The sequence below is a fragment of the Vigna radiata genome, chromosome 9, assembly GCF_000741045.1.
Source record: "Vigna radiata var. radiata cultivar VC1973A chromosome 9, Vradiata_ver6, whole genome shotgun sequence".
NCBI classification, from domain to species: domain Eukaryota; kingdom Viridiplantae; phylum Streptophyta; class Magnoliopsida; order Fabales; family Fabaceae; genus Vigna; species Vigna radiata.
The window spans coordinates 10,606,210-10,620,536 of record NC_028359.1 but is presented as its reverse complement, the minus strand read 5'-3'; the positions used below and the strand labels follow the sequence as shown (position 1 = coordinate 10,620,536).

General features: G+C 36.0%; 1 protein-coding gene across 1 annotated transcript; it reads right to left on the bottom strand.

The window, feature by feature from the left end:
• Positions 1–5,058: 5,058 nt before the first annotated feature.
• On the bottom strand, positions 5,059–8,882 carry LOC106774368 (TMV resistance protein N-like). The gene is made up of 5 exons (XM_014661343.2): positions 8,362–8,882; positions 7,234–8,287; positions 6,933–7,139; positions 6,085–6,810; positions 5,059–5,601 (listed from the first exon to the last, which is right to left on the bottom strand). The coding sequence occupies exons 1-5, from the start codon at positions 8,844–8,846 to the stop codon at positions 5,152–5,154; spliced, it is 2,922 nt and encodes a 973-aa protein (XP_014516829.1). The 5' UTR covers positions 8,847–8,882; the 3' UTR covers positions 5,059–5,151.
• Positions 8,883–14,327: the final 5,445 nt, after the last annotated feature.

The following is a 14,327-nucleotide window of genomic DNA, read 5'->3' as shown; positions in this document are numbered from 1 at the left end:
TCATATAATTAATTTTAGTCAAAATGTTATATTTACATAACGAATAATGTATTTAGATTAAATTTATATTCTTAAAATCAATTTCTGATAGTGAACCATATTTGATTGTAACATTCCAAAAATATAGTATAAAACTATATAATAGAGTCATCACAACTGATATGATATAACACTTGTAGCTAAAATATAGAATTCAACTTCCAGTTATCCAAAAACAACTATAAGTTCAAAACCTTATATACAAATTGCATAACTCAAAACTATTTGTAAAACTAACGTAAAACTACTCTACTCAGCAGCACCTCTGTCATCAAGAGCCTGCTCCACAGATATCTCTTCGCCCTCTACTCACATCCATCAGATGATCATTGCCACGAAGAATAATGCAAAAACATTCAATTGACACAACAAAAAAGAAGGGTAAGCTAGGTAAACAAGAAAGAATCATATTAAATCAAGTAATTAAACAAATCTCAGTCCTCAATTCAAGAGGACAAAATACACTACGATCACTCCAAACATCTCGTACTCTACAAGACTCATCCGGATTGGATATGAATGTTGAACTATTTGTAGTCTGTGCACTTGTATGGTACTGTTGACACTCTCCAACACCATACAAGGTTTGTCCAGGCTAATTTCAAAGCTTATAACAAGAACCTCCCACTACTCTCACCACGTGCATCATTCCTCTCTATTTGAGAATTTAATGATCGTTAGAGTGTCAGAATATACTACCATTTCAAAGCTCCATACATTCATACCCTAACAACTACAACTTCAACCAAATTACTTTCATGAATCTCACCCTGAGTCATAGGTTTAAGTTCAATACTCATATTTCCTAAGTAAAATATGTCTATTCACAAGAATGCATCACCCAACATACTAATCAAAACTCTAATTGCATCAACATAAACAAAAAGAAAAACATACATCACTACTAGTACCAGTTGCTCAACACACCCTGTCGTTGAGCGAAAGTCCTCAAATAGAAAACCAACCTCTACAACCACTCGCTGAGGGACTCCACTCGCTATACGAATAAAGCTCCCAGACCTCAACCACTCGCTCAACACACCCTCTCGCTGAGCAAAAGTCCTCAGACAGAAAACCCACCTCTACAACCACCCGTTGAGTGACTCTACTCGCTATCCGAATAAAACTAAGAGTGCTCCCAAACCTCAACCATTCGTTCAATGCACCCTCTCGCTGATCGAAAGTCCTTAGACAGAAAACCAATCTCTACAACTGTTGTGACTTTGGCAAGCGTACCAAATCGTGCAAGTAGTAAAATCGGTAAGACCGGATATCGTTTTCCAAGAGACTCGGTTACTACTTTACTATCGTATAATTACTAACTAATTTAAGCTAAAGAATGATTCCCTTTTAGTGTGAATTTTTGTTCAATTAAAGTAACTATAAAACATAAATGATAAAAGTGATCTTAAGCATTCAAACACTTGGAAATGGTAAGATTAGAAATGAAATGGAATGGTATTGTTGGGGGTATGCTTTCACCGACTTCACTCTTATGCAAATAAAATCACTTCCTCTTCATTAATATGTCAATATCAATCTACTAATTTACTCAAACCCCAATCCCTTGGTAGAAAGAGCCTAGATTCACTTATTAAATTCCAATCCCTTGGCAACCTAACAAGTTCACCCGCATTAAGAAACGAGATTTTAAGACAACCAAAGGTCCTAGTTCTATGCCTAGACACTATTTCCTTTAGGTGTTTAACCCAAGTCCGGATTTACTCAACATTTCCCAATATTAAGCAAACCCTAAAATCAAGTCATGGGTAGCTACTTCACAACAAGCATTAAGAGAAGGAGTTAAATACTAACAATCGATGAAAGAGACATATATTCATTCAAAACAAAGTGATTTACATAAGAGTTCAGTGGCTACAACAATCTCCCAACTATAATAAAACTAGCTCTCCATGAATGGAGAGCTCAAGCTTACAACAATGGTGGAAATGGAAGAAAGAAGAGAACCCAAGGATGAAGAAGGATTGTTCCCACAGCTCCTAGCTCGTCTCCAAGAGCTCCCAAGCAGAGAAAATGTGTCTGGTTTGCAAAAGATCCAAAGATCTTCGTGCATCCAAGTGAAATAGGGCAAATCTGCCATGTCAGCAAAGTTGGCGCTCAAGCCCCCCAAAAATTGGACGCTCAGGTGCACGACAGTCAGACTCAGGAACTGGTGCACTGGCACTCAAGCCCCCTTAGGCCAGGGGTCCCGAGCTTGATTTCAACAAAATTATGGTTCTTCATTTTTGTTGCTCTTCTTGCTTTTCTTGGTTTCCAGTGCCTTCATTTGATGCATAGACTTCTTCCAATTCCATTAAGCACATGAAAGCAAGGATTAGTGAACAAAATATCTCATTAAAACTTGGGGTGCAACCATTTAACAACCTAAAAGAAAACTAGGATTTACAAGGTATAAAGTTAAGAAAGGGTTGACATTTTCTCTTGATTCATCACTGAAATCATGGTAAAATATGTCATTATCAACAACCACTCGTTGAACGACTCCACTAGCTATCCGAATAAAACTGACAGTGCTCCCAGACCTCAACCATTTGCTCAGCACACCCGCTCGCTAAGCAAAGGTCCTCCTGCAGAAAACCAACCTCTACAACAACCCGTTGAGCAACTCCATCCGCTTAGCGAGTCTACATAATCTACAACACCAATTATGCAGACTTATACAACCTATACCAATTTTTTTTACCAATTCTAACTATTTTTCCCAACTTCAAACCACCCCAAATCGTGTTATACACCTAATTAGACTTGAACAAGTGCTTCTAAACATTACTACCATCATTCTAAATTGATTTCTAACAATTTCCCACTTCAAAACACACAATTCATCAACTTATGGATCCAAATTAAATTCTACCACTTTTGACACTATTTTAAGTAACTTAGGGACTCTAACAAGTCCTAAATTACTTGATCAAACTATCCTAATGGACCACTTGGTCAACTAACCCCTATTTCACATTTTCACTACTTCACGTCCTCAAAACTACCCTTAAAACTTTGGAAATATGATTTTCTTATCAACTAACCAACTCTATCACAATTTCTAACATTCCATACAGCCCATAACATATCAATCATCATCCAATTCAATTCATTTTTCACATTTCATCAAAGGCACATTCCAAAACAATCCAATCACACATGATCCAATTATTCTAGAGCCTAAGTTTAATTCAAACAACAAGATAACCAAGAATTTACACACATACATATCAATTTACTAAATTAAAGCGAAACTCTAGCTTCCCTTACCTTAATCAAATTGTGCACAACTCACAGAAACTCCGACAGATGCTTGCACCGTAAGGAAAATCTAGAAAATCCTAGAACCTAAATTGAGTTAAGAGTCAAGAAAGAGATATACAATTCTCATGCAAGACAGAAAGTCTGCATAATCACATATTTAAGAGAAAACCTAAAAATAGGGAACGAATCTTACCGCTCAAAACGAGAAATTGATCGGTAAAAATCGTAGCCTTCGATGTCAGGATCACTTAGACACTTCCTGATCGTCAAACAAATTGTCGAAGAGTAAGAATTTGTAGAGAAAAATTAGAGAGAACGAAGAGAAAAAAGTTTAAAGAAATAAACAGTGTTTTTAATGAGACGAGCTTTATAAAAGTCTATTTATATTATAAGATTATTTTGAAATAAAATATCCGGTCTCATTATTTTAATACACCTCATTATAAGATATATATATATATACTCTAATACACTATTTTCTAGGTTCTTAATAACACAACTTTTTCTTGATTTTCAAAAGGTAAACAAATTACTCTTATTAAATGCATATTTGAATACTGCTTTTAATTTCTTAATCATAATAAAAAATTGAAAAATTATTATTACTTTTGCTTTGACTTTGGAAGGGAAATTAGAATGAATTATGAAAGAATGGAATCTAGTCTAAACAATTAATAAATATGATAGATCTAGAGTGAACGGAAAATTACTTTATTCGTTTCGGATTAGTTAATCTAATCTAATGTTATTTTTAATGAGAATAAATTTCAGTTTTAAAATTTATGAAAAATTGATAAGAAAGTCTATAAGAAAAAAGTTATGTTCTATATTAAATTATTGCTTCACTCCGTTTATACATATATTTTTTTTCATTGTTGACTTTATAATAGGATCTGTAGGTATTTTTTTTGTACAAACTTGGTTCTTTGGATTGAATGTCGGAATGCTTATAGAAAATTTTGAGAATACCTTTATTTTTTATCATAAATTAAAATGATTTGATGTATAATTAAAAATCTAATTATTTTTATAAAGTACAAGCATGGTGTTTCAGAAACTAATGAATTTGGATATTTATTAAGAAAAAACATTTTAAACACGAAAATAAAGTCTCATATGTGTTTGACGAAATGCATTATATCTATATTCTAAAATTAACACTCATGGAAGGCAATTTTTAACATCTATTATGAGATTCTTCTTCCTCATTTTTTTCCAAAGCTTTTATTCTAAGACTTTGTTAGCAGAAGGAGCCTAGTAGCTTTGCATCTTGGCAATTGGACCAATACAAGGCCTATTAGCACCACACTAACTAAAAGGAAGAGTAGGAAATCACAATATCTTTTGGATTATCATTGAGGAAGGAATTTAATAGAATCATATTATAAAGATATCTTTGTGAGGTGTCAATTGATCATAAATTCTATTAAGAGAATATCTATTGTTAGTTTCTATGCGAATGATCGGTAACCAATACGCATATTTATTTCAGCATAATGAATGAAAAGAGAAAGCTGGAAAAATTATTTCTCTTTCCTTATCTCTATAATTTTATGGAGATTGTCTACCTCGGAAACTTTGCAATAGATATAGTTAATTTTTTTCCTTCGTATTTATGTATATGAGAGTTTATAAGAATCATAAAATTTAAGATCATGTATGATTTGATAAATTAAAATAGCTTACAAAACACAAATGAAATTCTTAACTGTAAGCTATACTCTAAAGAAAAACAAGGAAAGGATAGGAATATATAAATAGTAATGAAGAACAAGAACAGTAAGATTATTTCCATCACTAAAGTGATCATGCTGTTCTCAAAGAACATAAATGATTTATCAGAAGTCACATTACAACTTTCTTTACGAATCTAATGAGACCATGTTTCTTTGGCTCAAAGGCTTTTCTCATGTTCTTTGATTCACCACATATCAGATACACCGTGGTGTTCTTGACCACCAATCCATTGCCGAAATTCACAAAAATCTCCACCTTGTCTCCAGATTCTAAATTTGAAATTATGTCATGCCAATCTTCATCTTTAAAGGAAATGACTGTGCCATAGTTGTGTATCTGGAATCTACACTTTGTGTAGTTAATAACTACGACAGTAGTAAATTGAGGTTCAATGGCTTCAGGGTTTGATAAATAAACAACACACAAAGTCATTCCTTTCATGTAACGATCTTGAGGCACAATGAAAGAAACAGAGTGTCCATCACCCATATGGGCCAAACAATAAGGATCATTGACTGCTGGGAGACAAACATCACCAGACTCACTGTTTGCCAATACCTGCATCATATTTTTCTATTCAAATTGTCTTCTATTATCATTATTTTAACATTAATAATTACAAAGTGGGCATTTATAATCAAGCAAACAACAATCCAGTACATAATCAAAACATACCGATGGTAATTAATCTAAACAAATCTGATTAATAGTTTTATACTGTATGTATCATCATTACGTCGTCAGTGATTTACAATTTATGATTTTGTCTCTTTTGGTATATTTCTACTACGATTGGAAATATAACAATCGTGAAACCAGTAAAGTAAGGTAAGAAAGTATTGAAATAAAAGAAAAATCACTTGCTTAGTTGATTACCAAAATAAGAAATCTCTAGATGAGGTTCTATGGCAATAGAAATTAAACGTGATAAAATTGATTATTGTAGCAGTAAGATATTTCATTAGGATTATCTTATGTTCTCTTGATTAATAGCTAAAATGATAGTGAAAGTAAGAAACAAAGACAAAGCTAGAGAAGAACCTCATATATGTTATCCCTGACAGCATTGAAGAATTGATGGTATGCTCCAACACCAATCAAAGAACACCTCAAGTGCTGCTTTGAAATTCCTGATTTTGTAATACTCGAAAAGTATTCATCCAAAATATTTTTGACTTGCTTAGATAATTGAAAATCGGTGTCACATGCTACCAAAACACTTCGAATATTTGCAAGGGTGCTAAGCAACGGTGCAATATCAATCGTATTATCCTCAGTATCCATGCAAAACGAATGAATATAAGAGATGGGATTCATTATTGGGGATATCCAAGACCGAATGATGGAAGGAAAAAGATTATGAGATAATCCCTCAAATCCAGGTAGGGATATATATCCAATGCTTTTTGAGCTTACAATTGAAAAAGGCACTTCTTTCACAGCTGTATTTTCGGCAATTAGAGTTATCAAGGATTCCAACTTTGCTATATCTTTATCCATTATGTGAATCTTGGAACAACCAGAGAGAATGAAGGTTCTTAAAGATTTCAACTCATATATCTCTTTCGGAAGATTGTTTAGACTTGTACAGTATTTCAAATTTAGCAGTATAAGACTGTTGAGTGATCCAATAGATCGGTGTAGTTTCCGTAATCTTGAACAATATTTGAAACTGAGGTGTTCAAGACTTGGTAATCCGGTAAAGTCAGGGGTTGTAGTTAAATGCTTGGAGTGACTGAGGTTAAGGACTTTTAGCGATCTCAAAACCTACACCAAGATAGTTTTTCATTTTAGAAATATTAGACTACAAATTAAAAATGAAGTAATAGCAAGCTACTAATTTATTTTACTAAAGTTGTATTTTAAGGAGAAGTGGGTGGTAATAAAACCTGGGGTGTTTTCCAGAGAAATCGAAGAAGACTGCGTTTTAAATCAATAGCTATTGCATTATGCTCATAAAAGTTGTTAGGTAGACGTTCTGAAGAAAGCCCATGCCAACTGATCCATCTTAGTTTCTTAAGAAGGTAGTCAGAATTTACAGTCGGTTGTGCACTACCGTAGGCATTGACAGGCAACCACTGCATGGCTTTTGTCCCCTGTGAAGAAAATTCCAAATAAAAACAAATGTGCACAGGACAAAGTAAATGCTTTCAAAAGAAGTTTCAAGCCACACGTAAAGAATATTCTTACATGTTTTACATCCTTATCAAACCACAGCCTGTTCTTCTCATGATCTGTTTCTAAATTTTCACGAATAATTTGTACTCCGATTTCTTGTAGCAAAGGATGGATTCCAAATTTGTTGTTGTTGTTAATTTTGATGAGGTTACGCTGGATGAGAACTCTTATTCCCATATCAGCGTCTACTCCACAGCCATTTAGGATCTTCGTAGCATAGGCTCTGCTCTTACCAACAAAGAAACAACATATATCAAGGAATATATCTTTCTCCATTTCATTGATTGAACCTTCGATGCTTACTTTTATTATCTCTGAAACACGATGCCTGCCAACTATCGCATATTTAATTAATAAAGTGTTCCATTCTTCTTTCGTCTTTTCAAATAAACAACTTCCAACGACTTCAAGAGCCAGCGGTAGTCCTTCACAATAACTAACTACACTTCTTGCAAGGTCTTCGTATTCTTCTTTTGGTTTTGGTTCTCTAAATGCGTGCCAACTAAGAAGCTCAAGGGATTCCTCTTCGTTCATTGGTTCTAACCAAAAGACAAAATTAACTTGACCTGTCAGCGGTATTTCATGTGTTACGATTATTACAGTTCCTTCAACGAGCCATTTACGACAATCCCATAAGTCGAATAAACTAAAGTAAGAAACATCGTCAAGTACAATGAGAACCCTTTTTCCTAAAAGTCTTTCCCGAATCATAGTTCTTCCCACATCAACGCTAGGAATCTCCACCTTTTGTTTTAGGACATCTAAAAGAAGTTGTTCTTGTAAACCAAGAAGCCCTCTTATTCCCCTAACATGTGAAATATTTTCAATGAAACTTTTCTTCTTGAATGTCCCATGAATTTGATTGTAAATGGCTTTGGCAAGAGTGGTTTTACCATATCCTCCCGATCCACCTATTCCTATTATACAAGTTTCCGTGGATTTAGTTTTGATAGTTCGAATCAGATCTTCGACGTATAATTGTAATCTAACTGGAAATTTAGTAGCAGATAAGACTGGTAAATTAAGAACGCTCTTAACAATTTTCTCCACTAGTTCAGCATCACTCCTTCAAAAAGAAGTCATGTATTAACAAAATTAAATCCGAGGATTAAAAGATGGTTGATTGAGTGAGTGATGTACCTATGATTGCTCTCATCCCATCCAAAGAAATTTGCAGTTTTAGTGAGTGCATGGCTCCATCTGGACATGCCATGCTCCAGTTCTTGTCCTGAAAATGTTTTTTGAGCAGTTGCCTTAAAGGCTTTTCCAAAGTCACCCTTCTGAAGACGTACATCAGATGGCTGGATTTCATAATATACGGGCAGAACATGTCGGCCATAAGTTTCGTGCCAGTCGATGATTTGTAGAAGCTGATTAAGACACCAAGCAGATTGAGAATAGGTTTGGTTGAAAACAACAATTGCTACCCGACAGTGGCTGAGAATAGGTTGTTGGATGTGAGTTGACTCTATTGCATTGTGATGGTGAAGGAAAGTGGTGAGACCAACCGTAGAGATGGCAGAATTGAGATGAGAAACAAATTTTCTATTTATGTCTTCTCCAGTGAAGTTGATGAGCACATCGTACTTCCGTGGGAGTTTGTATGATGAGGAGCCGTTATCCATGGAAAGGAATTTATGAGAGGTGAGGAAGAGTTAGAAGAGAAAAAAGCACTACTGCAAGATAGAGAAGAAGGTTAACGCATCTTATAACAATTATATAGTTTTAATCTTTTATTCATAAATGTTAAATAAAAAAAAAAAAGAACGGATGTTAATATGTAATTGTTTTTAAACATTTATAAAAATCTCGTATATTGGCCATCTTTTTCAAATTTTATCCCATTACGATAGAAAAGAACAACTCTCAATAAGAAAATTCTTTTCTAGTGACGAATATTCATTTTCTGTGTTCTTGAGGTGTATTGGATTTGAATTTTAAAATACTCTTTTGCATATCGAGATACTATTTTTAAGGTTTAATACTTATTTTAGTCCTTTTCGTGGGGTTTGTTCAAAGTCGTCCTCTCTTTTTTAAAAAATTCACTAAAGTCCTACTTTTTGCAAAAACTGTGAAAGTTAGTCCTTTTTGCTAACGGCGTTAATTTTGCTAACGATAGAGCTCTCCAGCTGGCAAATATTTGATGAGTTGTACAAATACATTTGACGTGTTAGACTGCATTGCTAAATCATCCCGTTAGAAAAGTGATTCATGGTTGTTGTTCCCAAATTTAAAAGCAAAGGTTAGGGTTTTTGGTGATTTTGTTTAGACTTTTCCAAATTTAAAAGCTTAGGGTTAGGGTTAGGAATGACTTCTATACAAAGTTGTGGTTCTTGTTTGAAGACAACGGCCAAAGAGTTTCGCATTCATCACACGGTGCTGTTTCGAGGGGAGTTGGGATAACCCCTATTTGCCACTGTGGTGATTTTGCTGTAATGAAAGTTGCGAAAACTGCTAGGAATGCTGGGAGACAATTTTGGGCATGTCGTTATTACAAGGTTTTTTTAATAGCATAGTCACTTTTATGTTCAATTGATTTTCTATGTTCACACATTTTTGTGTTTTTCCTGAATAATAGGGTGCATTTACAAGTGGGATGTTGATGAGTCGATATTTTATTGACTGCACTTAGTTTATTGTACCGAATTTAATCAGGGAATTGTGCTTAAATGTCCGGTATTTTCCCGTTTTTCCTAATTGTGCTTAATTTGATCGGAAATTCTAATTTTAATTAATTTGAATCTTCTGAGCTAATTATTTGCATTATTATTTTTAGGGAAAATTTTGGAAATATAATTTTGGTCATATTGAGGGTTGTCACATAATTCAAGGCTCTTCATAAAAGAAGTGTGCACAAGACGTTGGGCATCTTGGTCATTTTATCCTTTGGGGCATATGAGAAGAGGGTGCAACACATTAAAATTGGGGGTGCACATGAGGCTTTGCAGGTCCAGCAAAAGAAGTGAGAGGCATTGATTGCTTTAGATTTGGACATACACGTTCCAGAAGAAAATTTATTTTTGCACCACCAGCTGCCATACTTCCATGCACACACCATGGTCATGGTAACATTTAATTTCTTTTAAGATTGGAGATGCAGCCCATGCACTTAGACGGCCCAAGCTTCAACACGTTGTCACACCTAGCATTTGGAGAAGTGGTGTTGCAGCCTATATTATACACGCCCCAGCAGCTCCCACATGGCAGCAACATTGGTCCAGCTCCTTCACGGCCCAGCTTCTGCACACAGCAGCCCCTAGAAGCAACAAACAGCAGTTCCATCACGGGCTGCAGCACGTAGCCTTTACGAAGAAGCATCAGCATCTTTGAGAATGTAGCACATAGAAGACAGCAGCGGGCCCAGCTTGGAAGATTGCTGCCCACACCTCTATGCTTCACGAAGGCCCAGATTGAAGCGGCGCTTGATTGAGCTGGTCCAGCACAAACTTTTGGCTGCTATCTCACGGTGCAACAAGGAAATCAATAAACCTGATCCAGCCTTCATTAACTTCCAGCTGCTTGAAGACGCGCACGAACAGCAGCCCACGCTGATGAAGTCACGATTTTGGCCTGCACTCCATTTTGCATTCACACGTCCAAGTTCATTTCGCAAGCTCGGTACAGCAACAGCCTTGGTCCACCATCACGGCCTGGTGCAGATCCCTTCACGCATCCATCAAGCTAGGAGGTGGCAGCCCAACACATGATGATGAGGGCTTCATCTGATCTCATACGTTGATCCTGCAGCAGCCACAGGAGCTTCTCAGCCCAGGACTCCATGCAACCTTCACACTGCAGCAGCCAGCCCATGTGAGCATTGACAGAAGGGGTGCACACAGCAGCTCCTTCATTCTTCAAGGGAGTGACATCCAGCTACGTTGAGGGGTAGCAGCCCATGTGCACTCAACAGCCCAGTAGCAGGGAATGAGGGGCAGATTTTCTTATCCACGCTGGCAGTAGGGCACTGTGGTCTCGGGATTGGCTCCATATATTCCTAGGACAACAGCCGTCAGGGGGGATTCTAGCGGAGAGACGCAAGGGAGGATAGCTTGAACCCTTTTCTTTTACAAAGTTTTTCTTGGAACCATGTTTATTTTATTGGATTTTGGATGAATGTGAGCTGCACGGTGCTAGAAGAAACAAGTGGTTGTCACGGTGGAATGGAAGAAGGTGNTGGTTCTTGGCTGGAGGATTCATTACGCTGGTGCAGCCGCTACACCAAGTTTTCTTTTTATTTTGGCTTTTGCTTTTAAACACTTGAAAGATAAGCTTTGAAATGTTGTTTTATGCTTTGGCATTTTGTCTAATGAATGGATGTATTTTCATTTTCTTTTCTTTACATGATGATTAAAGTTAGTAAGAAGCATATTGATTGAGGATGCACACAGCTGCTGTCACGGGATTTTATTTTTTTTCTTTTTGATGGAAATTTTGGATGAACACGTTGCTGCAATTGTATCAGGATTCTAGAATAATATTTGCTTTTTCTTTAATGAAGCGGTGCTCACACTTCCTTTATTGCCTTTTAAATATTTTATGATGCACTTGCAATTTAGTTATTATCAACGTTGTTTGTTTTATTCCAGCCGTTAGATTCCAAGTAATTGCATTAGTTGATTCATCCGTGCATCTCAATTGGTCACCCATTTGGTATTTTATTTCCATTGCATTTAAATGGTTCATCAAGCATGTTATTTTTTTTAGTGATTTATCTTTTATCTTTATTTTTATTTTAATTCTAGTGTTCATTTTAATGATTTTTAATTATGTTTGGTGTGTTTAATTTTCATTTTAATTTCGTCATTTGCAATTACGAACATTTCAAACCCCCCCACTATGTGTTAGACCTAATTCTTGAACCGCAGTTGGTCCTTGGGAGACGACCTAGGAGTCATTCCCTAGCTATACTGCATTTCTTATTATGCAATCAAATTTGATTGGGCGGCGACACCCATCAGATGTCATGTAACTTTTTCAACTGGTGTTGTGAAGAGAAGGCTGATGATAGAGATGGTACAAATGAGAGGCAAAGCAAGAGGACGACTAATCTCGAAAGTAATGTCAAAGAGTTGCAGAGAAGGATAAAGTTCTTAGTTGGAGTTATGTTTGTTCTTATTGTACTTAACATTATCATATTGTGGTTGTGTTAAGGTTGATGTTAGGTGACCAATGTGCAAGTATGCTGTGTTCATGTATTATGAGTTGGCATTGTAATATCAGTGAACAATCTGGGTTCTTGTAATAAAATTCGTTGTAGTCCTCATGATGGTTTAAAAATGTTTATTACGGTCCTCATTATGGTTTAAAAATGTTTATTGTGGTCCCCCTTTTACTAAAAAATTGTGCAAGACGCTCCCTTAATGGAGATTATTGTCATACATGGTAAGGAAACCTAAATGAACATACAAACAACATAAACACAACATAATATCAGTACATCCAAACTAAGGTACTGCCATACATAATATCAGTACATCCAAATTAAAGTACTGTCATACATAATATCAGTACATCCAAATTAAAGTAGTGTCATACATAACATCTCTAAATCCAAATATCAAAGATATAATGAAAGTGTTATCATACATGTATATCCAAATTAAAGTAGTGTCACTAAAGTGTTGTCATCCAAATTATTAGTTAAATCTATGCAACTTTTCTTCTAATAGTTAACTTTTTCTTTGCTATTGGTGGAGTTGAATCTGTGATTGAATCTTGAGTTGGTAGTGGTGGCTGAGGGGATTGTTGACTTGCTGGTTGTTCTGTACTTTGTGCTTCTAATGGTTGTGCTGTTTCTGTTGGTTCTATGATGGTTGGACGTAAAGGGCAGACTTTTTTGTTGTGCCCCAATTGATGGCAGATGCTACATTTCTTTCTAATAGTTAAATTTTTCTTTGCTATTGGTGGAGTTGAATCTGTGATTGAATCTTGAGTTGGTAGTTGTGGCTGGGGATTGTTGACTTGCTGGTTGTTCTGTACTTTGTGCTTCTGATGGTTGTGTTGTTTCTGTTGGTTCTATGATGGTTGGACGTAAAGGGCAGACTTTTTTGTTGTGCCCCAATTGACGGCAGATGCTACATTTCTTTCTATGGCCACTAACACTCATCTGGGTCCCATCCTTGGTTAGCTCCCATGGCTCCAATCTTCTTTTTTTCTTTGGCCTCCCAGGCAGCTTCCTCTTAACTGGTGGCAGTACATCAGGGAAGCTTGTATTTTCCCATAGGAGGTGGTCATTCACAGGATAAATGGTGGATGCATATGTCTCTTCATATGTCGATTTCATGAACCAAGTTGGTATAGAATCTAGGTCTAAATTTATAAAGTGCGTCGCTGCTACTGCATGGCAACATAGGATGCCACTGATCATCCGCTTCCTGCAGCTACATTCATGAGTATCCAGGTCCACTTTGAACTTGTTCCCAATAGTTGAAACATGCCTAACCTCAAAAATCCTTTTTGCAGACCAGCTGAAACAAATAAACATAAATAACTATCTTCAAAAATTGGAGATAAACATAAATAAGACAGAAGAACAATATTACCTTGGGATCCAATATCTAGAGAAATTAGATTCCTTTAATAGTCTCTTCTTGATCTTTGGACAAACATTGAAATCCATAGATGCCACCTTCGTTTTGTTGGTGGCCCTTCTTTTCATCAAATACAGTTTAATATCCTCCAGCATGGTGATGATTGGTTTTCCTCTGACATGAATGAGAACACTGTTGAAACCTTCACTGATGTTGTTATCTAGACTATCACAACTTGCTTGAGCTGTGAATCTAGATCTTGACCAAAACCTGTAGCAGAAGAAGGAAGAAACTTGGTTATCATACATGACGTATTGAAATGTGCATGTGCCAGCCCTCCACATCAAACTGGGTTATCATACATAACTTACCTTGGGGAAATGGCTATGAGGTATTTATATGCTTCCTCATTCACTGCTCTCATATTCAACATCTCTCTCTCCCAAGCCTGGGGGTAGGGGTGAACAAATCGAACTGAACTGTACTGCACTGCTAAAAACTGAACTGAACTGTAAAACAGTTCAGACAAACTGAACTGAACTGTAAAACAGTTCAGAAAAACTGAACTGAACTGTT